Source organism: Sebastes fasciatus, chromosome 19 (genome assembly GCF_043250625.1).
Source record: "Sebastes fasciatus isolate fSebFas1 chromosome 19, fSebFas1.pri, whole genome shotgun sequence".
In the NCBI taxonomy this organism is placed as follows: Eukaryota; Metazoa; Chordata; class Actinopteri; order Perciformes; family Sebastidae; genus Sebastes; species Sebastes fasciatus.
Window position 1 is genome coordinate 25211925 of NC_133813.1, and position 26491 is coordinate 25238415.

At 41.2% G+C, this 26491-nt stretch overlaps 2 protein-coding genes across 5 annotated transcripts in view; both read left to right on the top strand.

Moving 5' to 3' along the window:
- Positions 1-10108: 10108 nt before the first annotated feature.
- On the top strand, positions 10109-11977 carry tmem250 (transmembrane protein 250). 3 transcript variants are annotated; one of them, XM_074617807.1, is made up of 2 exons: positions 10109-10409; positions 10616-11977. In XM_074617807.1, exon 2 carries the CDS (start codon positions 10794-10796, stop codon positions 11211-11213), a length of 420 nt encoding a protein of 139 aa, XP_074473908.1. In that variant the 5' UTR covers positions 10109-10409; positions 10616-10793; the 3' UTR covers positions 11214-11977. The 3 variants fall into 3 exon arrangements, with proteins under 3 accessions (XP_074473908.1, XP_074473909.1, XP_074473907.1); XM_074617808.1 differs by having other exon boundaries at positions 10109-10310; XM_074617806.1 differs by having other exon boundaries at positions 10111-10341.
- Positions 11978-17635: 5658 nt separating this feature from the next.
- The window catches only part of nacc2 (NACC family member 2), a 33326-nt gene continuing 24470 nt past the window's right edge, over positions 17636-26491 (top strand). Inside the window, exon 1 of one of the 2 annotated variants that reach the window (XM_074618521.1) lies at positions 17636-18186. The gene's annotated coding sequence lies outside the window, so the exon portion shown is untranslated. The remainder of the gene's footprint in view (positions 18187-26491) is intronic. The other variant, XM_074618517.1, reaches the window with a different exon arrangement.

A 26491-nucleotide genomic window follows, 5' to 3' on the forward strand; every position in this document is an offset into this window, starting at 1 on the left:
CTGTGTTAATGTAACGCAGCCCCGGCGTGCACAATAACTCAGACGAGGGGAGGGAGAGCGAAGCGTGTCCGGCGTCCAGCCCTCTTGTTTGCCAAACCAATGTGGTCGGGTCATCAAATCGACAATGTGATTGACCCATCAATTGACCCCTGCTGACCTCTCAGGCCAATCAGGCTAATGGCGGCTAGTGGTTCGAGCTTTACCTCACCGGTATCCTTTCACTTGCACGCCTTATTTGTGTCACCATGCGCACACACACACACACACACACATGAACACATCCAGTCCTATCTCACACCCTATAGGTTTCTAACCCATCTCCATTTTTACTGCCTGTATTGGCACGCCTTTCACTGAGGGACTCTCGTTAGCATTGACCTTTCTCTCTCTGCATGCCTGCTAAAATCAACAGTTCACTTTATAATACAAGAACACAACAGGCCTGTTTTGGAACCACAACTAACTTTTCGCTGTCACAGCTCTCAGTCTCGTGTAAAAATGTACAAATTACTACGTTTGGCACCACATGTTCATAGTAATCATGAAAATGCCGAATCACCATATTCCATCAAAACTGCCTCATGTGGATCAATATGTTTCTGCAAGGCTGGATCTCCATAAATCAATTATATACTGAAATGCCCAGTGTGTGTGTGTGTGTGTGTGTGTGTGTGTGTGTGTGTGTGTGTGTGTGTGTGTGGCAGTGGACTGTATTGATCAGATCCAGTATGTGGTAACTATATCATGTTTCCACTTATTTGATGTAATGGTAGTGTATGGATCCTTAATTGACAAGAGGGTTTACGTCAGGGGTGGCGTTCCAGACGCAGTGGGGTGGACAGGCCAAACTCTAGTGGGATTAAAAGAAGTTGAAACCTTGGAGGAAAACCTTAGCATTTCTGTGCGTTGTAGACAGTTGCTGTTTGATGTGTTCTTCATTCTATATCTGGAGTAGTGCAGTAGTATATTCTTTGGTCCAAACTACTCCTCCTCCAGTAGCGGCCATGGTTCCGTGTTGTTTTTTCAAGCGTCACAGTGCGATCTGTCTACATCAATTCTAGAGGGCTAAAATAAAAAATGTCAAAAGGCAAAGCGAACCTGTAGCGTTCACATATACGCAAATATAAATCGCTTTGAGTTTGAGAAACACCCTTAGATAACACTTAGCTACCCTTTCTGTACTCCATCACAACAAACTCTGACAACACCGGTGTCCCCTGGCACTCCTCTCTCCACTCTCACGTTTCCACCAATTTCAAAAATTGTCCCCATTAGTCACTTTGACACAAAAACATGTGAAAATAGGGTCCAGTTTCAAAAATATCAAAGTTACCCTTTAAGAGGTAAACCAAACTAAAGCGCACATACGACTTACAGCCACATTTCAAGCAGCAGCAATGAAAGACAAATGGCTTACCATTTATTCACAACAGTGTCATCTGAAATGTAGAATTTAGCCAAAAGGTGACAAGTTTGCAGCCCTGGGTGAACTTTTCATGGTAGATATCTGCTCTCTGCCAAGCTATGATCAAACTTGATCGCAGCACAAGCTACAATTTACCTGCAGCTCTTTGTCTCACCAGTTTTCTTGTCTTCTTCTTTTCTATTCTTGTCCTTCAGTGCTGCAGAATACCACGAGTTTGCATGAACAGTGAACACTGCACCAGCCTTCAGCGCTCTGCTATACAGCTAAAAAAAGGCTCCAAAAACAGTTGAAACAGTTACATCGGTTGCTATCTGTTAGATGGATGCACTAGACAGCGGTCTAACTGTTTTTGGCCTCCCTTTGCATGCCATTTACTTAACATTGACACAGCTCATTTATGAAGAATTCGACCAAGAATAGAGGATAAAAGTAATGTTTGCTAAAAAACAAATTGCTGCAATGTGCTTGCACTGCAATCTGGACTGTCATGATTCATGTTAGTCTAGAAACCTTGCACAATACTTCAGAAAAGCCGACGGCATCCCCTGTTTTTCACCGTACGATGACAGTAAAGTTCACCCTGCCAGTTTCACAGTAACCTCATCTCAGCCCTCTCTCTCTATCTCTCCCTACAATATCAACTAAAATAAATTGCACATCTTTTCCAAACAGAGCAATATCTCCGCCATCTGTTCACCGACGTAAATCAGGGCTTGTTGATGTAAACCTCCTCCTTCCTCAAACTCCCCCCAGTGAGGACTGAATCAGGTCTAATCCCCCCGTCTCCCCTGCCCTCTAAATCATCCCTGCTGCATATTAATGGCTCTATGCAGATAGAAATGGCTCTATATGCAAAATATGCAAAACAGAAAACCCAGGCCTCTGTCTTATTGGGGCTCATGATGAGCAATAAGAGAAACAGATTTTTTAACAGCTGTGTGTGCTGGAAAATTGGCAGTAAAAGTAAAAAAAAATACTTTAAATATCCTGATGGGCAAATATAAATCCGAAACTATTTAGTAACCAAATCAGCACCCGTCAAAAGATCTGGTGATGGTCTTCATGACGTGTGACATCTTGGGAGATTCAAATGCAGCTTCGCTACCCTCCTCTCATCCACGCATGCAGATGTTTCCACAGATAATCGATAATCCAGCCTAGCCCCCTTATGCCAAGGATTAACACTAGCCGGGCCCAATCCAGCCACATCTGGGGGACAAGAAGGAGAGACAAGACGGACGAAAAAGGGAATCAATGTGAACAGTTCTCTGTTTTATTTAATCATGCACTATTTACAGGCAACATCTGCAGGCATAAAGCGCATTATTGAAATAAAAATGTTGGAAAACACTCGCACACTTGAGCATTTCCCCGAGGTGTAACTCCTCTGAGAGTACGACAGAAACCACTAACACGTGAACTTTTCTTCAATTTAACACATTTCACTAAGCTGTCTAAAGTTGTTGAGGTTTTTGCAAAAACAACCCAGCAAAACTTTGAGCTACAACAGTTCAAAGTCAACATCTGGCCAGATGAATACTCGGGATCTATGGTGCAACAGGAGCAGGTTTTAATGAAAACAGATGGCTTGACTGGATTATGAAACACACACAGATGCATGCGCTTCACAGACACACAAGAGATGATGAAACCACAAGAAAAAAAAAGAAAGCACTGAGGAAAATTGAACGGGCTTGGGGCTATTTCCTTAATAATTCAACTTTATATAGCAAAGAGACTTGGAAGCAACTGTCTGACCCGACTGCCTGCATCGTGGTTTATTTTAATTATTTTAATTGGGTACTTAATTTGCTCTCCGAGGCTTGGCATCCTCTGCACACCTAACTGTCCTGGAAGTGGATCAGTGTTAGGCCCTTTTCCTCATCTTTTAATTTGATTCATTTTACTTTTTTAAAACTTTTTTTTCCTGAATAATTTGATTCCTCAACAGAATTGCATTCCTTAGAAACAAATCAAAAAAGACAGAAACTCCCAATACTGAAATGGAACTAACATATAAGCTTATTAAACAGGGACACGCATATATTTTCATACAAGTGGCTAAAGTTTGGTCTGACAGGCCTAATGGATCTTCTTATAGGAGATCCATTGCTTCATAACGCAGCACATGGCTTTGATTAAACTTTCACTAATTAAAGTCTCCCTCATCTTATTAGCCCGACTAATTGATTTAATTTGTCTTAAGCTCGACTATTGGCTGTGACCTCTACTTAGTTAATGAATTAATTGATTTAGCCCAAGAGTATTTGGAGGGAGTCAAAAAGGATTTTGACATGTTGCCCCTTTAATCTTGCTTACTCCAGACACTCTTTGGGTCCTGATGGCGATGTATTGGCAAAGGTTTGAGGGGGTGGACGGCGGATAGCCATGGATCGCAATTGCCCCTCCACAAGGCTGCGGGTGCGGAGTAGATTTGGCCTTCTGCAGTTTGTCAGCGAGTGAAGAAGTAGCCTTGGCGATGACATTTTAAAAGCACCATTCTTCAGTTGCTTTCAAACTTGGAAAGGCTCTTAAACCTGTGCAGAGTCTGCTTTCCCTGACTCAACCTCCACCTACGGGAAGACGAGGCAACGCTCCAAAAGGTCTTCATGTTTTGGAGGAGAAAAATATGAGTCAATAATATTGCCGTAATGCCTGATTAGAACCCGTATACATCCTTTACAAGGGCACTTGGATGCCTAAATTACTAGCATCCGCTTTATTGACATCGTTTTTCTTGATAATGGTGCGAGGCGGAGGAGCTTCCTCAGCTTGGATGCAGTTATTAACGAGATGTAGGGGGAACATCTAAACTTGGCTGTGATGGTGCTGCGTGTGTCCATTTATCAAAGATGGCAGTAATGTAGGAGCTGGATTTTGTTCAAATACGCCTATGTGAGAAGGAGGAGAGATAGCTTGGTGGCATGCCCTTGAATGTGCTGTTCCTCATAAGCACTGGATTGGAAAGCATGCAGTGAAACTTGAACAAACAGCTCCCTCCAGTGGTGGAAAAGCAAAATGTCCAGGCCAACATCCAACAAGGGAAGTTTTATCCAACTGTTTCTAAAAAGAAAATGCAAAGAAATATTTAAGGCAATATAAACAAATATGAAAAAAGGAAAAATAATGTCTCTCTGCAAATATTATGTATGATTGTAGAGAAAACTTCTCCTATTGTAGGCCTGTGTTTCTGCGAGCAAATTATATCAGCTCTCCATATTGTGAAACACCAATTTGGAACTTGGCATCACAACGAAATCACTTTGTTCTGTTGGATCAGTGAGCCTTGTAAATAGGTCAACTTGTGCGATTTAGACTCATTAAAAGGAAACAGCTGATCTGTGTTGGACAACCGCAGGTTGTGTCCCCGTCAGTTTTCACAAGATTTTATAGAGTAGACCCACTGTATTACGCTTAAAGGACCAGTGTGTAACAATTAGGGGGATCTATTGGCAGAAATGGAATATAATATTAAGAAGTATAATTTCCTTAGAGTATAATCACCTGAAACTAGAATCGTTGTGTTTTCGTCACCTTAGAATGCACCCGATTCAACTGTTATCAGGCCATTAAATAGCAATCAGTAGGAGCCTTCTAAACCTACTACGTTGTAAAAGTGAAAGTAAAATTTAAACAACACGTTCTGACAAGTTGTAAAACTGAATGAAACGTCCCTTTTTGAACACAAACAAAAAGGCTTTTTTAGGTTTAGGCAATAAAACTACAACTTCTTTAGGTTCAGGCAAAAGAAAACAGTTTGTTTACGGAAAAACATGGTGTTTAGAACATAGACAACTACACATTGTTGGTTTCACATGGGATGCAAACTCTGATCTCCTGGCTGAAAACCCAGTGTTTGTGTCCCATCCATCGACCCCGATCTCCACCGCTTATGGAGTTTCACAATGTCTATACTACAGCGCCTGACTTCCGCTTCTGCGCCTGTCATAAATACTAAGGTTGCTAGAGGTCGCTGTTGTGTTCTTTTATACCGTCTTTCGTGATCTACCATGTGAATGGATGATAAAACCTACCAGTGGGTGTAGTAGCCCCCTATTAACCCACATCTATGGGGCTTATAGCGATTAATAACGCCTCTTTAATAGCCTGACAACAGCCGTTTATATCTACAAAGGAAGAAGGTCCCCTCTCCACGGAGTCCACCATGTTGCACCGCTGTGTTTCTACAGTAGCCCAGAATGGACAAACCAGACTGTTAACTTTTCCTGCTTGGGCCGGAGTCGATAACGTTACTCGCTTCCGTCGCCACCGCACTCTCTCTCTTCACCACTCACTTCCCACCTACACACACACTCTAAGAACTCTACTCTTACAACAACTGGCTTCAGAGAGGGCCATTTGCGTTTTCGTGTCGCCCACCGTTGCAATCCTACATGCTTGGCACACGGGAGAAGTTGCAATCTGCAACCGCACCACTAGATACCACCAGATCCAACACACTGTTCCTTTAAACGTGCGCACTTCGACAATCAAAGTGTAACCAAATTAACTGCAACCTATCCTTCAACGTTTCCTCTGACCTCGAACTTTTTGTTTTTAGGGATTTGGCAGATAAATCCATATTTGCATATTTTTACTGCTCATGTTTGCATATCTCTTGGCCAACTTAGATGTGAACTCAAACAGAGATCATTCTGACGCCTTGCCCTTTATCTACCTGTGTCCTTTCCTACTGGGCCTACTTTATTTATTCCCGAGAACGGAAACTAGTTCTTCACTACCCCGACAACAAGGAGAACCCTCAAGGTATTTCTTTTTCTTTTCTAAATGACCACCATTAATCTTCTAACCAGAAAATAGTGCAACCCATTATAAGAACACTTCTCTAGGGAGTTACGGAGGAAGATTAGGCAGAAAAAGTTTCTTGCTAAAATGGAATCGACTCAGCTGGGACAAGAAGCGCAACAACCTGCACAGCAGGTTCTAGTCCCAAAGTGATCCAAAGATCCAAAAATACAATTCAGAGTAAAGATAGAGAAAAAAAAGATTCCTGCTGAAAGTGTCTGAACCAAGTTACTGCCAAAATGGGTGTGATAACGCAGGGATTTACAGTATAAGGAAGTATTTTGTGAGTTTAAAATTACAGAGTTCAACAGCATCTGCCTTGTGAGATATTGAGTTTAGAAAGTTTTCAGCATCCAATTTAGTGAGTTATATTTGGTTTCTAAAATTAAAAAATCAAAAATTATAAAATTAAAACCATACTAATGTTTACAAGCAGTGGCGGAACTGTTTTGTGTGGCTACAGGTGAACTATTGATAAGGGTGTGATTGAATAGTGATAAAGTTAACTAGCAGTCCATGAATAAGCTTTGATGGATGGATGGACATAGATGGATTTTCAGCTTGTACAATAAAGGAACAGCGTGTAGCATTTAGGAGGATCTATTGGCAAAAATGGAATATAATATTAATAGGTATGTTTTCTTTTGTGTATAATCACCTGAAATTAAGAATCGTTGTGTTTTCGTTACCTTATAATGAGCCGTTTATATCTGCAGCTATGTTTCTACAGTAGCCCAGAATGGACAAACCACTAGATGGCTCCAGATCCTACACACTGCACCTTTAAACTGAATAATATATGGGTGATGGCATAATTCATGTTCAAGTTTCCTATGACAAATATCCTGATGTAACATCTGTTATTAATACTGAAAACGAAGAGGCTTTTCTTTTTTTTCTGAAGCAAGAGTTCAGTGCCTTGAGGTTGTTTGTCACAGTGATGGCATTGATCGCCGACCATCAAGTTCATAAAGAGGCTATGAGCAAATTAACAAGAGTACTGGAAGCAGCTCTTCCAATGAATTCAACATATGACCCCAAGCTTTAAAAACTCTTTATCAGAAAGCCTGCATTGAGAAAAATAAGGCATTTAGACAGATGGATCATGCAAGTCGACAACACACTGAACATATAGTAGATGGCTGGTGGTAAGTGGGTTTTAAGGCTGAACGTTGCCACTTGTAATCGTAGCTTTGATGCTGACTGAGTTAGCTGTTGACCCTTCAGACAATAAACTTTTAATAGATGATATATGATGAGCTGATCATTTGTGAACCAGGATTCACAAATAATAAAAAAAGGTATCTCCTGCACAAATGGGATTCATTGTAGACCACTGTGGCTCCCTGGAGTGAGAGGTATAAACTGTACTGTAGTATAGGAGATGTTTAGATAAGTGGGCAAAGAAAACACTCCATTTTAATATACTGCCATTTTAATTTGTATGGCCAGAGCTGACTTCAGACTTTGGCTGCCACTCAAATTACTATGCTATGGATTTCATCGCTAAACTCAATCATAATCATAATATGAAAGCAAAGCACACAGATTAATATATTCAGCCCCAAGGACAGTTTTATGCATGTTTGATTAAATATTATAAGGTTTGTTTTTGCATAATACACCTTTAAATTCCCAGTAAAGTGATCCAGCACACTATTAACAACTGCAATAAACTCTTTTTTTTTTTTTTTAAAGCCTGTTTCATTATGATTTATACATCACCTGCGGCCATCTGGCCTGCTGACAGATAGCGTGGATGTAATCATTCTCCGGCCAACCCATAAATCTGCACAACGAAGGTTACTTGATATACAGAGTGAGAGGCTTCACACACTTCTGAGGACGAGCGTGTGGGCACACTGTGCAACCTTGCGTGAGATTTACAGACACATGACTACCGATGCACTCTTGACCTTGCAGTCAGTCTTTCTTTGGAAGTAAAGAGGAAAAGTTACCCAGCCCTCTTGCATAAATGTTAAACATGCATTTCCTCATATTTGGAATTAATAAGAAAGTGGTTTGGGTTTTTTTTCTTTCCCTGAATCTTGTGTATTTTGTGTTTTTGTATGGCAGCTCCAGAGCTTTGGAACAGCCTTCCACTTTACATTAAATGTTCCTCCTCCATTGACACTTTTAAGAGAAACCTCAAGACATACTTATTTTCAATGGCCTTTGGTTGCTCTCAGTGTTTTAATGGTTGAATGTTTTAGTATTTATACTCCTTTATTTTTATAAATTGCTCTTACAAGACTTATTCTGAATCTGTGTTAGATTTGTGCACATTTTATGATATTGCCTTTTATTTTTCCATTGCAACCTGTTGTTGTTTTGTTGCTTTTGTTGGTGGTGTTTTACTCACAGTTCACTTTAACCTGTACAGCACTCCAGTTGTTTTGAAACGTGCTATATGAATAAACCTGACTTGACTTGACTTGACTATTTGTGGTGAAGTTTCCCTCAAACTGCAACTGCCACGATCATATACACAAATATTGTGACAGATTGTGGGGACACATTGATTAACTGCATATTATTGTTTTAATGTCATTGATGCTGTAGAAAATAGTCTAAATACCAAGTGGTTGTTTTACCTTCCCTTTGTTATTGGAAAGTAGGGAAATTCCCAAAACTTTCCAATGTAGTTTTGAATCTAAAAGCAAACTGAAATCAAAATGACATACGCATACTGTACATAATACATAATTATAATAATTACTGATGTTTGGAGAATATGGTTGTTTAAGGGGAGACACCCCAGGTGAGTAAACATTTTAACAGATACCACCATGGAACTTGGCAATTATTTTTTTTGTATTACAAGTTTTCTGAAACTGTATGTTTACATATGAAAATGAGGCATTATCTTATCAAATATGTGGTAATTTGCATACACTTCCAATACAGAAATCTGAACATTGGATAAAGCCAGGTTCAAAATTACTGTTTCATTTTGTTGACATATTAGAGTCAAAGGTTTTTTACAGAGGGAATTGTCGATATCTCTTTTTATCACTCCATCAATCATAAAATACTGTCAGCATCCATAAACATTTTTTTTTTTTTAAATTGGCATGTTTTTAGGAATATATTGTTGTATAAATCAGGCTATGAATGATATATGAACAAAACCCTCGGTAAAAAAGTTTCATGATATAGATAGGAATGAAACTGGAAAGTTTGGAGTATGTAAGTGCTACTGAAGTGGAGATTTCTGGATTTATTTAAAGAGATGTAGGCTATGGTAAAATATTATATATATATGGCATGTTTTGATGCCATATAAAATGATAGTAATTTTATTTATAGAGCACTTTCAAGCCATAAGCACAAAGTGCTTTCCAAGGATATTCACAACATAAACAATAGAATAGGTAAATAGGCATATACATATTCATACATACATTATGCACATACATACGCACATACATCAGCACACAAGCATACAAAATGACTCAAAATCAGCTGTTCAGAAAAGCTATTTTATAAAAGTTAGTTTTAACATGGGATTTAAAAGTTGTGACAGAGTGACACAGCTCATCTGATGCTCTGAAACTTTTCCAGTTGATCACCCTATTTTTTGTATTACAAGTTTTCTGAAATTGTATGTTCACATATGCAAATAATGCTTATTTGTGGGTGAATTTAGGAGAAATCCACAGATGCAAATAGACAAAGTGAAATAAAATAAAACACCTAAATGTGTATTTCGGATGTTTTCTCTCCACTAGTGTGAAAGAAGGCATGTTATGGAAGCAAAAATAGTCCAAAACCTCAAAATGTACCTGTTTTTTCCTGGTGTGTGTGTGAGGAGAGCATCCTCCCCTCTGTCCTACTAGGAGCACTTCCTCTTTAACAGCTGACGTCATAGCACGATGACTCGTATATTTTGCGACCGGAAGTAGAAGCGCCGGCTCGTCGCCGCCTCATCTCATCTCCGCTGGCTCAAAACAGTCAAACATCTTGGGGGGGAAAAAAACAGAAAACAAACCTCGTGTGTTGATGTTCCAGCCAAACTGTTTATAATGTGATCCAATGCTCCTCCAGTCGACTGAGACTCACACAGCAGCTTCTCTTGGTGAGGAGGAAGAGACGTCCTGGTGTTGCATGTAAGATCACCAAGTCTACCACTGCTTCTGCACGGGCACTTCATTAGAGACCACAGTATGGATCAAAGGTGTTGGCTGTGATTGAGCCATTAAAACACAATGTATAGCTTTATGTGCAGACTGTTATAATGTATCTATACCTGTTGGTTTTAGTAAATGAAGTATGCACGGGCCTGCATGTCTTGTATTAGGTTTGCAACAATGTGTGCATGTGCATTTTGAAAAATGTATCAAAAACACACAATAACGATGTCGTTTCTTGCTGCATTCAAAGGATTCAAAGGTTGCTGACAGCAGACAGACGCTCCCAGCAGCTCCGTCTCCCTCCACCTGGGCTCCTGTGCGAGCCATTCTTTGCTCCACAACCAAATGAAGCCAACTTCCTCCATAGAGGACTGTAACACCTGTACCTGGGACTCCTGTGCACCGTGCTGGGCTCCGGTAGCCCACCCATGCCTGTGATCCCCATCCCACGGCGGGTGCGCAGCTTCCATGGCCCCCACACCACCTGCATGCACTCGGCCTGCGGGTCGACGCACGCTTCCAAGCTGGTGCGCACCAAGTACAATAACTTTGACCTCTACCTGCGCTCGCGCTGCATGTACAGCTTCCTGCGCTTCCTGCTCTACTTTGGCTGCAGCCTGCTGACCTCCCTGCTGTGGGTGGCGCTCTCCGTACTCTTCTTCCTGCAGTACGTCAGCGTGCGCGTGCTCCTGCGGCTGCAGTACAAGCTGTCCGTCATTCTGCTTCTGTTGGGGCACCGGCGCCTGGACTTTGGGGTGCTCAATGACCTGATCATCTACAGCATGCAGATCACCATGTTTCTGGTGGGGGGGCTTGGCTGGTGCTTCATGGTGTTTGTGGACATGTAGCTGTGCCCGTGGGAAATGTAGTAGATGCTTCAAACTGTAACTAAAGCATTGTGTGGCGTTGTGGGACAGCATACGACTTGTCCCGTAGGACTGCTCCGCATCACTTTCAGCTCTAGTCAAAAAGATCCCTTTGACGTCAACTCAAAATCGGATTGGTTTTGTTTCAGATATGGTAGAATACAATAAGAGTCTTTGTAACAACAGTGTGTACAGTCCCTTTAAAAATGTTCTGTATAACTCTGAGCGAACCGCCCGGTTGCTGAATATCAAAAATGATGCATGAAGTCAGATCTGAACATGAGTCAAACTTAGTCAGAGGGTCCAAATCTTTCCAATTTCAATTGTATTTTCATGCCATTTGTAAACCGTTTTAACAAATTTTGAAATCTTGACTAGAAACCCATTTGTTTACATTTTCAACAAATGGAAAATGTGAATGTCAATGTTGCATGGAAAAGTGACTGATCATGTGGATGATGTGCATCATGGCTGTGTGATGCAAAGGCGGTCATTTGTGCCAAAATAACCCACTCTGAATGCAGAATTGTACCATGCAGGTTGAGATGATTCCGGTTATGTCGTGTGTAAACAAACACTATCATGTAAAAACATACATGTACCACAGAGACATGGTGACTTATGGTGGATAAAAGTGACCAAAAACAAGTGAATTTGTGTGTGTATAATGTGGTTTTGTGGCAGGAAATGGGAGAGTAAGTGACTAACTTTTTTTGTAAAGTTATTAAATGCATTTTCTGTTGATGAAATGTTGAAAATGCTGACTCATTTCCGAGTTTCAGAACTCATTCTTGCACCACTCTATAGCAGGATAAGTGATCAACTTTTTTTTGTAAAGTTATTAAATGCATTTCCTGTTCACGAAATGTTTAACATGCACTGCGAAGTGACTGTGTTTACTGTGTTGGCTAACGCCCACGTTGGCGTGCCTCGAGCCGTGTCACAAGAGTGTGTGACAGGTCAAATAGAGAATGTCTTTGGGTCAAATGTTCCATCAGTCGCCCTCTTCGCTTCACGTTGTCTCAGAGCTGCTCTGACAGACTTCTCTGTTTAGCTTCCTGAAGCACGCAAACACCAGCCACAACTAGACCCCGCTGTGTCTGCCAAGCATAACAATGGCAATGGCTGTGTCCCAATCACCTTATATAGCCTCGTTTTCACATGGCATGAAGTATGCTTACGGGATCTAAGGAGGGCTGAAGCACTCAAATAAGCTTTTTTAAACGGATATAATTCTTGAGGATAACTGTGCTGTCATGTCAGCTTAGATTTCCATGTTTATCGTCGGCTACTGCCGAGCAAAAGAGTCTGGAAACTATCTTTAGATGGGAACTTTTGACACAGAGGCTGGTGGCCCGACTGAGACATGCTTGAGACCGGTATGGCCTCTGGCTGTAATTGGATAATCAGAGGGGGGAAACAATAAGCTATTGTTCTGAGGATCAACACATCATATGCCTCATGCTCCGAGCTGACAGCCCAGTTTACGACAGAGAGAACATGAGTTGTCTTGTGATGTCAACATGGTGCAGAAGGTAGGCTTGATGATTAAATCATGGCCTACTCATTTTCATTTCTTCTTTTTGTTTGAAAAGCTGAAGTCGATTGCTTATGCCTGAATGACTCGGCAGTTTCATTTTTTAAGTCCTGACCATAGATCCACATCCTCTCCTGTATTTGGTTACTTTTTGAAGTTCATGAAACACGTCACACCACGTGGACTTCATTCATCCCAGTTTGATGAAGTCTGTGTTGCTACTAGAACAAAATTAGCCGTCATTTTATTAGGCTACAGTTACAGTTTTACAAGTTGAGCTGGATGATGAAAAATCTTTAATTTCCTTGTAAACATTAATGTGATTGTAGTAATGGCATCGACTTAAGTACAGTGAGATCATTATAAACTCGCCACTGAGTACCACAGACACATGATAGTCCCTATAGGAATATTGTAGTGCTGCCATACACTTTTTAAATACCAAGAGGTACAATAAGGGCACTGCAGACTCTATTAAATGTCACTGTGAGCTCATACAGGAATATCACAGCACTAATAGAGTGACTCCACATCATGGTACAGATGAATACATGGTACTTGACAGAAGTTATAAATGAGATATAATATGATAGAGAGAGAAATAAAGATAATCCAGTGTCATCATGAAGTGAAGAGATAAACACCAATGTCAAATGTAATAATGAATAGTAGAGCAAATTGGGAGATAAGATTACACAGGTATAAACAGTGGTAACTAATTCATTTACTAAATTGGTTTACAGAAAAAGAAAAAAAAGTACAGCTTTGAGGATATTGTACTTAAAGGGAACATATGAAAAGCTCACTTGTTCAGTGCTTGTGTACATACTGTACATGTGGGTATTTGGATTGCCTACCAAACTCCTAACCTAAACCACAAACTATGAAATAAGACAACTGTGGTATATTTTCAGGTCTTGCACAAGACAGCGAGGCCCCTAATTGTAAACATATGTGTAAGAAGCATACGTGGAGACATACATGGTCATACGCTAAGACCAGGGGCTGAAAGATAAACATGTAGGATAACGGAGACATACATGGTCATACGATCAGCTCAGATGTTGCATGACATGAACCCGATATAAGGAGGCGCGAGAGCCCCGAAGCGGGAGGACTTTCAGATTTGACTTGAGACCTCCGGACGCTCTAGACGTCCGTTATGACATTTGTTGCTTGTTTGTAATAAACTCTATTATACCAGCAAGAACAGTGTCCGCGGAGCATCCTTCCTCATCACTTCAACAGCACTGTCGCAGGAAAGATACGACACAACCCAGTTATTTTTTTGTATGCTGCCTAGATCAGAAGCCAATGCTGAAGTGCCTTAAACTTGCATTCTTTCTAACAGCCAGCAGGGGGCGACTCCTCTGGTTGCAAAAAGAAGTCTGATTGTATAGAAGTCTATGAGAAAATGAGCCTACTTCTCACTTGATTTATTACCTCAGTAAACATTGTAAACATGACTTTATGGTCTCATTTCGCTAGTTTCATGTCAATTCATGTTTATTTAGTAAATTATGATTCCACTTGGAATAAAATAGATAATAAAACAGGATATGCTTTAGGGCTACCTTGTGATTGACAGGTCGCTACCACTGCGATGTCCGGTCTGGGAGTTGTCCGTGTTTTCGTCTTAGAACTTTAACCCTTTCACAGTGTGTTTTCAGTTCATGAAAGTTTATTATAACATTTTGGTCACCTAAAAATGTCTTATTCAATGTTCGGTTGTACTTAGCTCCCCCCTCTCGTGTCACTTCTGGTTGCAAAAAAACAAGATGGCAACGAACGAAATGCCTTCAAAAAGTCCACAAACCAATTGGTGACGTCACGGTGACTACATCCACTTCCTCAATACAATATGGTCAGAAAACATGTGATTCAACAAGGCCAGTGCTCGAAATGGGCCGATACGCGGCGGTACAGCGATACGCACATTACAGCGGTACGCACGCAGCGGTACGCACGCAGCGGTACGCACGCAGCGGTACGCAGCGGTACCGGCACTTCTACATTTACTCCTTAACGTACCGGGACTTCTTCATGCGTACCGGAGCTTCTCACAAGCTGCAGACTCTCCTCTGCCCTCTCCATATCAGGTCCTCTGGGAGATTCATAATGGAGATTCATTGCTGTAATTTATCAATACAATATTCACGTCCTTTTAGTAAAATCATTTTTGAACTGTTCGTCATAACTTTTTTGTGAACAAATGTAATTAATGAAACATTATTGAAAAGTTTTCTGAATCTGGTCTTTTGATTAACAGAATATGATTTTACATTTCCAGAAGAATTAAATGTTCAGACGAAAGCTGTGATAAATAATAAAAATAATCATTTAACTAATAATAATAATGGTCCAAAATTATATAAAATTGCATAGTTTTAAGTCAAAAACCTTCAAATTTTCTAAGGGGAGGACACCCAATATTTCCTATAGTATCTTTTATTCACTGCAGAAATTCAGAATGTGTCTCTGTATAAAATGTAGGAGCATCCTGACACTGCTCCTAACACCTGAAGAAAGAGCTCAAACACCTCAGCTCTACATGCATACCTGCTTGTCTGGCTGGCTCCTGTTTATTCCAGCCTATAGACATACCATAATATATTATAGATGTTGGCTGTTGGCTAGAAAGCACTTCAAGTATTAACATTATATACAAACACACCACCTTAACTCTATAATGTTCCAGTGTGAATATTATTGGAGTATTATAGACCTGCTATAGAAGATGCATAGCCCAAGTATACAGGTATATAGCAATAAAATCACATCTGATTATGACACACGGTTTAAAATGGTTATAAAAATAATGAATAAAACACCTACATGTGAATAAGGGGAGTACCGGCACTTATTTTTTTCCACTTCAAGCACTGAACAAGCCGTTCAGATCTGTCTCCCCTTCCTATATCACATGGAGGCTAATTAGAACATATCGCCCACAGCTTGAGCGCTACCTTTGAAAAGGTGCAACATATTTTTCTCGCAAACCAAACAGAGTAGATTGGGCTTTTTTGGGAGGGGGGCTTAAAGAGACAGGCACTAAAACGGAGCATTTCAAACAGAGGTATACAGGTATATACGTACAAACCGACAGTATGAGAAAAATAATGTGTATTTTCTTTTTAACATTATAGCATGTAAATATGTTCTAGTAGAAACCCAAAATACAAATATGTACCTGAAAAGGAACATGATATGTCCCCTTTAAATGTTACCAGGCAGTATATCCATTTTATCAGAATATAACATTTTACATTTTTTACTCAACATTTATCTTATGGCTGTTTCTAGTCACTTGCTTTTCAGAAAAGATTTGACTTGCAAAACAGATAATAAGATAACAGAGTATGATGGATTGCTGGAGTTTAACCTGGAATACTTACACGGCTGGTTCCAAAGCTGGGGGTCGTGCCCCCTCCAGGGGGTCACAGTATGCATTTTGTGGGGTCACAAGATGATTAAGGAATTAGGAAAAATAAACATACATTATAGAGTTGTTTTATTTACATGCAGCTATGCCATTTATCTTTGCTTTGTACTTTTTACATAGGTGGTTTTACCTCTTCCGGCCTCTAAAAAGTAATCAAATTAACAAGAAGAGGTAAAGAGAAGAGGAAGTAAAAAAATAAATCCAATCCAAAAACTTGATAATTGAAACTTCACATCTTATATGGACAAATCTTCACAAATAGTTCAGTTTGCTTTCTTGACTTGTTATGACATATTTTCCATTAGCAATGGATTTTAACACATTTCCCACCACTGAGCATATGCTAGGTATGGCTCTGAGTATAAAGTATGTAAATATACTGTGGGTGAGGTGATACCCTGCCATGAAGAGTGATGAATCATTGGGCAAAAATTCCATAATAACCTTTCAGCATATTGTAATTCAAGTGTTCTGAGAGAAAACTAGACTTCTACACCTCCTCATGGCTCTGTTTTCAGGCTTTAGAAAATCTAGCCTGTGGATGGTAGACTTTGGCCAATCACAGGTCATTTCAGAGAGAGAGAGCGTTCCCATTAGCTGTGCTCAGCTGGTGGGCAGTGCTTGGTATTTCCTCAACAGATCTCAACATGGCTAACAAACTTTCTCATTTTACAGCTAAACAGTACACTACAAGATGCTTCTGAAAACATTTCAGGAGAGAAATAGGCATTACAGTAACAGAATTATGATTAATATTTAATCAGCGCTGCCTAATTTGATCGGAGTTCACGAGTGATTGACAGCCGCTCATAGACGGCAAGGCTCCGGCTCCGGCTCGGCTCTGATTGGTTGTTTTCCTCCGGTCTGTGAAATCTTGCAGATGTCATTAGGAGCACCGGAGGACACCGGAGGACACCGGAGGACACATGTTTTTTTTCTTCTTATATTATCTGTCTCATGCACTACTGTCAAGATACACTGACCATTCTATAAAAATCATATTTGCTCCAATCCTACCCACTGCAGCTTTAAAAAATCTACATGGTAATATAAACATTTTTAAATATACAATGCTGCATCCTTGCACACGGTGCTCATATAGAAATTAAAGGAGAACATTGTGCCAGTGTGAAGTACAGTAGAGCCTATTTAGCAGCAGTGATTTAGTGCCCTGTGGCACCCTGCTGTGTGCTATCGCATGCCTGCAGTAAAGAAAAGTTGACTTGAGGTCACACCGCCAGCAGTTGGCGCTTCTAATTCAGCAGTGCAGCACACATGCGCATCATGGAGCCTTTAGCTGTCATCACATAGGGACACGTGAGGTAACCACACATGTAAATCCTCTTTAAGGAGCACAACTGTCTCACACACGCACAGCTGCACAATGAGCCCCCTATAAGTTGTCTTTACATCCCATATTCGAGCCAGTGTTGGGCTGACTCTTCCCCCGGAGGCGTCGACACAGACACAAGTCTGCACCTTTAAGCCCGCAGAGTGCAGCGAGTTCGTGTGTCCGTAAAGGCTCCACGATATGACCGACCGGTGCTGACAGACAGCCGCCGTAGAGTAGACTCGACTCCACTATAGTGTACCTATACAGTACAGACAGTAGAACCTGGCGGGACCCACTGAAGAAAAAACCCGCCTGCGTCTTTAAAAAGAAACTCTTCCCCGAGTGGTGCATGATGTCAGGCTGCCTGCACTGTGCATGTGAGCCGCGTTCACTTCCTGCAAAGGGATAAAGAGAGAGTGGGATAGGAGAGAGAGAGATGGGGGACGAGCAGCCAAGATAGGAGACAGGACTGGACTGATAGAGAGAGAGAGACAGAGAGACAGAGGACGAGAGGGGGAAACCGGGGCCTGCTTCTTTTTCTTTTTACACAAACTTTTATCCCGAAGAGAGAAGAGAAAGCCTGCCACATCTGCTGCCAGCTGACAACCCGCCGCGGTTCATGGAATAGCGACATACACATCGGGTAAATATATTCCCTCCTCTACTGTCTTCTTGTCTTGGTGTTTACAGTGCCTGGTTTGGTGTGACGCATAGGTTTTACCATGCATTATCTCCTCCTTTAGAGGTACAATAGGCAGCAGCAGCACACCCACCCGACTATCTGCTGACATTAACAAACATGGGGACTTAATGTGGGTTAAAAACTAGCAGCTAACTAAGTTTAAACTTCGCCAAATGCGATGGTTTTACGCAGAGGAGGAGGATGGTGGGTTTGTTCCAAACACGCGGCACTACTGGAGTCCCATAATCAGGCTAATATTTGTAGTTCTTTTTTTACACCCACATGTCATTGTAGTCTATAATTATAATGCCCGGCACCACCACTTTTTTTTTTTTTTTTGTTAAACACTCAAACCACAGGAAATAGTGTTGTGCCATTCTAGTTTCAACTGTATGAGAAAGTGGTACGATGTCCTGGCGTCACGATGAAAACAAAACAAAACAAACAAAAATAAATCTCCACCCCATAATGCATCCATCCATTGTGGTGCCTATATGTTGTGCATGATTGCGACAAGAAATACAGGCCTGCTTTACACTAAACAGTGGGAGTTGCTGGTGTTGTCAGGGTCATTATTTCACAAGTAGGAGACAGTTTATTATGATCCAAGACAGCTCGCTCCTCAAAATCCTCAACCAGCACTTTTAGTTCAAGATACAGTGAAGATACATTTCTTTCTTTTTTTCTTCTTTAAAATCCAAAAAATAAAGAACATAATATAGAGTATAAAATGTTTGGGCTGTGAGGATTGTGAACCAAAATGGATTAATACATTTAAATTGATAATGTTAAATATGTCAGAGTGATTGGTAAACATTATAAAAGTAAAAATTGTGCCTGCTGTAGTGTGAGGTCTGTCAGTTGCAGCTCTGTTTACCTCACCTGAACCCTGCAGGAGTCATCTGAGTATACAGTACATGCAATACCTCACCCCCCACCCCCTCCCTCCACCCCTTCTCCTCCTGTGTGTACAGTACATGGCTGCAGTGTGTGTGTGTGTGTGTGTGTGTGTGTGTGTGTGTATGTGTGGCTAGCCGGCGTGTAGCTTGTGGCAATTTTCTTCATTTCCTGTCACTTTCCTTCCCTCTCTCTCTCTCTCTCTCTCTGTCACCCTGCTCTCATTCTTATTCTCCGGTCCACCGTCAAGTGTTTTGTTCTCAAGATGACTGTGAAAAAAAATCCCAAATATTTCCAACTTAGTTACGGTCTACATCTTTATCTTTGTCATTGTGGTAACAACCCAGACTCTGTGTGTGTGTGTGTGTGTGTGTGTGTGTGTGTGTTTGTGACTTACAGTATATGATGAGGTAGGGCTGCACGCTTATGGCCAAAATTCTAATTATTTTGATCAATATTGAGATCACGATTATTTATCACGATTATTCATTGGTTTTTAGCGACAACATATTTTGATTGCACTTTCACATTAGAGAGCACTCTCATCCTGCTAATGTACAAAATAGGGCTGCATGATGTTGGAAAAAACTGACATTGCAATATTTTTGTTCTGCTATATTATACTGTATATTTCTTAATGAGAAAAAATAACAGGAATATTCGGCCTACCCCTTTTTTGTTAGCTACATTATAAAGTTGAATGCTTCAATCTGGCGCACTTCGAGAGCAAAATTGGCAACATTAAGAGCCAGATAAACAATTTTATGCTCTCAATTTAATCATAAACACATCGGTTGTATAAATAATATCTATAACCAAAAGTGAAGCCAAAACATCTCGATCACCGGCTGTTAGTTTAGGAAGCGCTTATTAGAGTTTTCTATGAGCAGAATGCACATTTGAAACGTCCATATTGCGGGCGATCATGTTTTTTAAATGTGGGAAGCCAAAATAGTGATCGTGATTAATATTCCATTAATTGTGCAGCCCCTATGATGAGGCATCCGGGCCCCCAGACAGGTGTCACACAGGTTGGACGTTAGAAATGTCTGCTTGTCTTATATAGAGTCATATGTGTGCCGCCTTCCTCACCATTCTTGAGTGTTTTAGTGCCCATCTGTTTCTGCTTCTCCCATGTACAATGGGGGATAACAAGATGTTCTGTACTTCCCTTTTGAATAACTAGAACAGCATGATTCCATAGGTTTACCAGCCCGTCCTAAGGCAAGACAAAGGCAGCTTTTATCAAGGTACTTTATGATACACCTCGCCTCCAATACGGGGAAACTAGTTCGGGGTAATGTGAGTTCTCACTGCCAACTTTCTATCTTCAGTGTTTAACTCAACATACATGGAAAATGTTGGACTTTTTTCTTTCTTTCCTTCTTTCTTTCTTTCTTTCTTTCTTTCTAAACGGAGTCCCTTCCAACACCGCTCGTCTTTGACTTGGCCGTCTGCCAAAGGGTTGTGATGGCTCTCAACAGCTGTATTTGTCTGTGTGTGTGCGTGTTTGCGTGTGTCGGTGAGAGTGTGTTTAGCGTGTGTGTGTGTGTGTGCTCTCTCGCCGTGTCCCGGGATGCCCTTCCTCCATAGGCCTCACATTATACAGCATTCCACAAGGGGGCCCGGGGCTGTGTGCAAGTGGGGAGTGTCGAGGAGAGAGAACGACAACACGGTTTCAAATAGAACTGATGCGGATACCGGCGGAGGAAAGTACAAAGACTGAGAGAGTCTTGCCTCATCTCCTGTTAGACACACAAATGAGAAAAGAGTTGACGTTGCCTCAACACATGGAAAGCACTTTATTTCTTAGTCCACAAATATTTAAGGATAACAATAATACACTCAGACGATGTTTATTGATCCAAACATTTAAAACCTGGAGTTTTTGTCCCTATAGAGCTGCTTCATTTGCTCTGTGTGTGTGTGTGCCTGCTTGGTGCACTTTTATCTGCCCTGTATATGCGTGTATACTCATGCGGGGAGTGTGTTTATGTGTGTTTGATTTTCCTTTCCTGAGACAGCAATGAGTCACTGCTGATGGTATGCGATACAGGGCACCAGTCATACATCATATTCTCATACATCTTCTCTATGTAGCACAGAACTATTGCTGCTGGTGGTGTGTTCAGGCTTGTTTGGTTGCTGGTAATAGAAGTGAACAGTTAAGGTTAACTGAAAGAATGTCTAATGTCACCACAGATAGAAATGTGAATATGATTCTAATTTTATCTCAATTTTTACTGGACAAATCGGTTTATGTGCCCTCCCAGCACGCACTAGTTTCTAAGGTGTCATGGTGGTTTTTCCTTGAAGTAGCAACAATTTAAAATGTCATCTGCAAAATTATACTTAACTGTTTCCAGGTCTGGGTGGCACTGGTTCTGTTTGGCCAACATGCAGATGTTCTGTCATGCAGTTTTGTCGCTTAAAACTGTTTACGAGAGAGACAGAAAATAAAAAATAAAATAGTTTGGTTCTCTTCTTAGTAGGGGTGGGAATCACCAGAGGCTCCTCGATATATCATCACGATAAGTCACTATAAGATCTTATTGCGATTTTAAAGATTTTGCGATGGACTGAATATTTTTCAACAAGGCAAAGTATGCAATTTGTCAACATCTGCTTTATCTGATAAGATACAGTTTTCACTCTGTTCATCTCAGAGTTTTCATCCACATATCTTGAGGTCAGAGGTCAAGAGGCCATGAAAATGGCCATGCCCGTTTTTCCTCGCCAAAAACTTAGTGTAACTTTTGAGAGTTATTAAGCCTCCTTCCCAACAAGCTGACACTTCTTACTAGGGATGCTAATTTTGAAAAATGTTCTTAACCGATTATTAACCGTTAACTGACAAGATTAGTGCCTCGCATGCAGCGGTGCGCCAGCTGCAGTGTATGAGCACAACAGACAACTGAGTCTCCAGTTCACCGTCAGGAGAGCTACTGTTGCAACCACGGTGCTGCGTTCACTGTCTCCAGTTCACCCGTCCGGAAGTGTTAACTTAGCAGCTACGATGCTGCGTGTAGTGTCGCGGACATGCAGCCACTTTCCCAGTAAAAGTCTCCACCGCAACATTTAGTTTAGTTTAGCAGGTTGTCAGCTGTGTGTCTGCCCGGCGGAACGATACTCTGTCTGTCCAGATTAACGATAGCGATTATCCAACAAACAGTGTGTGTGTTTGTGCTACATTAGCATCTGTAGCTCTGCCGGTAGCTTCGTGCTCGCCGTAGTCACACACACATACGGTCTGTCAGCGTGGCGTAACTTCAGCGAGTTTCCGACAGACCGTGTGTGTGTTTGTTGTCGGTGGCGTTATAGCTTATAATTTATTACATATTCCTTACAGTTTATTTGTCGGTGAATAAATGCTACGGGGCTACAACTCCTCCGCTCAAGCGAGCTATAGACGGGAGCCAACTTCCTGTATCTGTAACGCCGGCTCAGACTCTCTTTAGGTGGTTAAAATGCTTAATGTCGGTTAACGGTTAAACGGTTAATTATTAACATCCCTACTCCTTAGGTTTTCTAGTTTCATATGATACCAGTATATTCACTTGGGGGCGGCTGTGGCTCAGACGGTAGAGCAGGTCGTCCACCAATCGGAAGGTTGGTCGGTTGTTCGATCCCCGCCTCCTCCGGTCACATGTCGAAGTGTCCTTGAGCAAGACTAGAAAAGCAATATATAAATGCAAGTCCATTTACAATTCACTCTAGCTTTAGGACTGAGCCCGCTAAAAAGACAGAATAGCATCCGGGTCCGCCGGATTGTTAAGAGGTTAATAGTTTATATAATAAAAGATCGATACTTGACGTCCGTATATCGAAACAATATTGCCACACAAAATATCGCGATACTATGTAGTATTGATTTTTTTCTGTCAGTATGAGAGTAGTTCGGTATAACTGACTGGTAAATCCGTATATCTCAGATGACTTTAAAGTTGGCCATCCAAAAGGTTTGAAAGATACAAACAGAAGAAGGGAGGCGTATCCACTCAACTCCATGTGTGCGTTCTAAAGGGGTATAAATCCTCATCTCCTGAAATGCAGATGAATAGTAGCTAAAGCTGACCTTGCCTTGTCCACATATTTTCTTATCAAAGCCTAAATTAAGTTGGAAGTCACATCAAATCAGATTGACTGCTAAATAGGTGAATCTGGCTGCGCGGCTGTAACATAAATCTACTTAGAGAAACTACATTACGTCCAAATGACCAATGTTCCCTTGGTCTGTCTTCTAACTGATATACAGTAGCTAGCTACATGGTTTCCCACCTGAATCAACACTAGGAATGTTTGGTCAAGAAGAGGGAAAAGAATAGAAAAAAAAAAGAGAGATCAGCCTGAAAGTTGTCAACCAAAGATGTGCATTTATTCTGCATGACCCTATTAGTTTGCAGCCAAAAAGGTGAAAGTAGAGCTGCAACGATTAACCGATTAATTGTCAACTATTAAAATGAATCGCCATCTATTTTGATAATTGATTTGAGTAATTTTTTAAGAAAAAAAAGTCAAAATTCTCTGATTCCAGCTTCTTAAATGTGAATATGCTCTGGTTTCTTTCCTCCTCTATGACAGTAAACAGAATATCTTTGAGTTGTGGACAAAACGAGACATTTGACGACGTCATCTTGAGCTTTGGGAAACACATTTTTCACCATTTTACGACATTTTATAGACCAAACAACTAATCGATTAATTGAGAAAAAAAATCAACAGATTAATCGACAATTAAAATAATCGTTGCCGCCCTATGCCAAAGCCACAAAAGAGGGTTGGGTAGTTATTCGAATGCAATACCTTTTGTCAGTCCCTCCTACTTTCAGCCTCACTCTAGGAAAACACAGATTTGAGGATAATATAAAACACTTCCTGTTTATTTATGCACCCTTAAAATTAATTTCTACTTCCCCCAGTGGTTTGTGGTCCACACAGAGATAATAATGTAGCTGGAAGTTTCTACTACCATTAAAGAACATTTTCTTTGCCATTTACTGTGCACAAACACACAGGTACAGTCCATTTATGCACATGCTGAAATACAGTAAAACATGCGGAGAAATAATGAGGGAGCAAATGAGCGAGAGAGAGGATCAGAGAAAAGCCATCAGGAATCTTAAAATGTAACTGATTTGGGCTGCTTTGGCTTGCTGCTTGCATTTCAGGAAGCCTTCCAAGAATTTAGACAATGAACAGTAAACATGGCATGTTCCTCAGAACAATTCCACATTAGATCTCAAAGATCACGTGCCTCTTTTCCTTTTCTCAGAATCGACTGCCCCCACACCATCGCAGATAACTGTAGCAGCTAAATCTCATGTTCCCTGTGTATGTACTGTTACTGTACTTCCACTCGACAAGGAGCTCTCACAAACTCACAAATGTGCAGAATCCTTCTCTCTCTCTCTCTTTCTCTCTTTCTCTCTTTCTATCTCACTCTCTCTCTCTCACTCTGTCTCAGAGATTTCTGGTAAGTGACATGTTTGGCCGTTGGCATAATGCCTAGCAAGATCACATGGCATGAATGTCGTGCCTGTGTTGTGTGAGTGTGTGTGTGTGAGTGTGTGTGTGTGTGTGTGTGTGTGCATTTGTGCTTGAGTAGAAAAAAGAAAAGAAAGGGAGCATGTGCACATTTGATTGTTCCAAGTATTTTCAGCATGAATAGGAGCACGTAGCCGTGGCAGAGCAGTATGACGAGGATGTGTTGCTGATACGGTCATGAGATTGCATTCTCAAAGTGGACGGAAAATTTTGATTTAATACTTCACAGTCGAAAGCTATTTTGCCTCATTTTATGGCATTTGTGGCATCAGCACACATTAAAAATTCATGAAGGTTATGAAGCCTTATAGAAAGCTTATTTCACTTGTTGTTGTAATGTGCATTAGGGCCGATTCTGAAAAGCTTCAAAAGATTTCCAAGTCGTTCATCAGCATTACCTGGCACTTGGTTTTCGAGTTCTGGGAACCTCGGTTGAACTCCTTTTGTGTATTTAATTTACAGCCCATAAGGTCTTTCACTTAAATACAGAAGAATGTGTGAGCTCAAATCAACTTTTTTTTAACTCCCGCTGTCTTTCGCAAGCGCTTCATTTGAACTGAAGACAGTAGCCTGATATTTTTTTTCAGATCCTTAGAGCTTCAGCGAGGGGACTTACTGTGAAAGTCAAACCTATAATTCGGGGGATGACGCACGCCGACATGCACAAACACACGCATTCACAAACACATAAATAAACCCCACAGAATCATTCAGCTACACACAGAAGTAGACAGAGAGAGGGAGAGAGAGAGAGAGAGAGAGAGAGAGAGAGGGAGCACTGTGGATGGCATTTATCCTCGCAGCCCACCTCAATTTTCCGTGCTCTTTTCGCAGTGTGCTGTACATAATTAAATTGCTGCAAACTTCAAGCCTCTCTCAAGACTCGTGCCAGTAAACAAAGCATGCTAATTGGTGCATAAGGTAATAAGTGAGGAAAGCAGATAGGCTGACCCCCCCCCCTTCTCTGTGGCAGTGACCTGTCCTGTATGTGCTCTCCATGTCCTAACAGCCTGGCAGAACGCTGGTAGGAGCCCAGTGGAAAAAGACAGGAATCTGAGGCGGGTAGTTTTCACTACACAGCCCCCCCCCCACCCTCCCACCCCCCCACCCCCACCCCCACCCCCGACCGCCAACACTTCCACAGCTAACATGCGTTAGCAATTACTGCTAAATCACAGCCTTACCTACCTGATGCTTGCAATTGTGTTCCCTGTAGAAGGTGAAAGTCACACTTCCTTGAAATTATGCCCTGACATCTAACTGCTTTCATCTACTTAAATGCTAGAAATGTCACGTTCTGGGGTTATTCTGATGGCAACAATTAACTTTATCGACCCTTGATGTTCTATGTGTGCTTGTTTGTTTGTTTTTTGTGCCATGAGTTAGATAAGAGGTTTGATACCACTCTCAAATCTGTCTGTTCAGGATGTAGCTGCAGCCAGGAGATGGTTAGCGCTTTTAGCATAAAGACTCCAAACCATAAAGAGAACTGGATACAGCGTCGGAGGCGGGGTCCCCGTTCATTTCAAAAAGAAGTTCAACATCAGAGTATAAAATTACCCGGATCTTTTGGCGATCATCCGCATCCATTGGGCCCCACAGAGCAAGCACACTATAGTGTGACCTTTAACCCCGCCTCCCAGTCCTCGGTCCGGCCCTATATGTCTGGGTCGTGTCTAGAAGGAAACCCGCAAATTGCGAAATCTGATCTGAGATCTGAAAGAACTTGCAAAACTATCACGAGACTCTTAACCTTAACTATTCAAGATCAATGTTTAACCTTAACCATCTCGCGAGAGTTTCCCCAACTCGCGGGTTCCTTCCT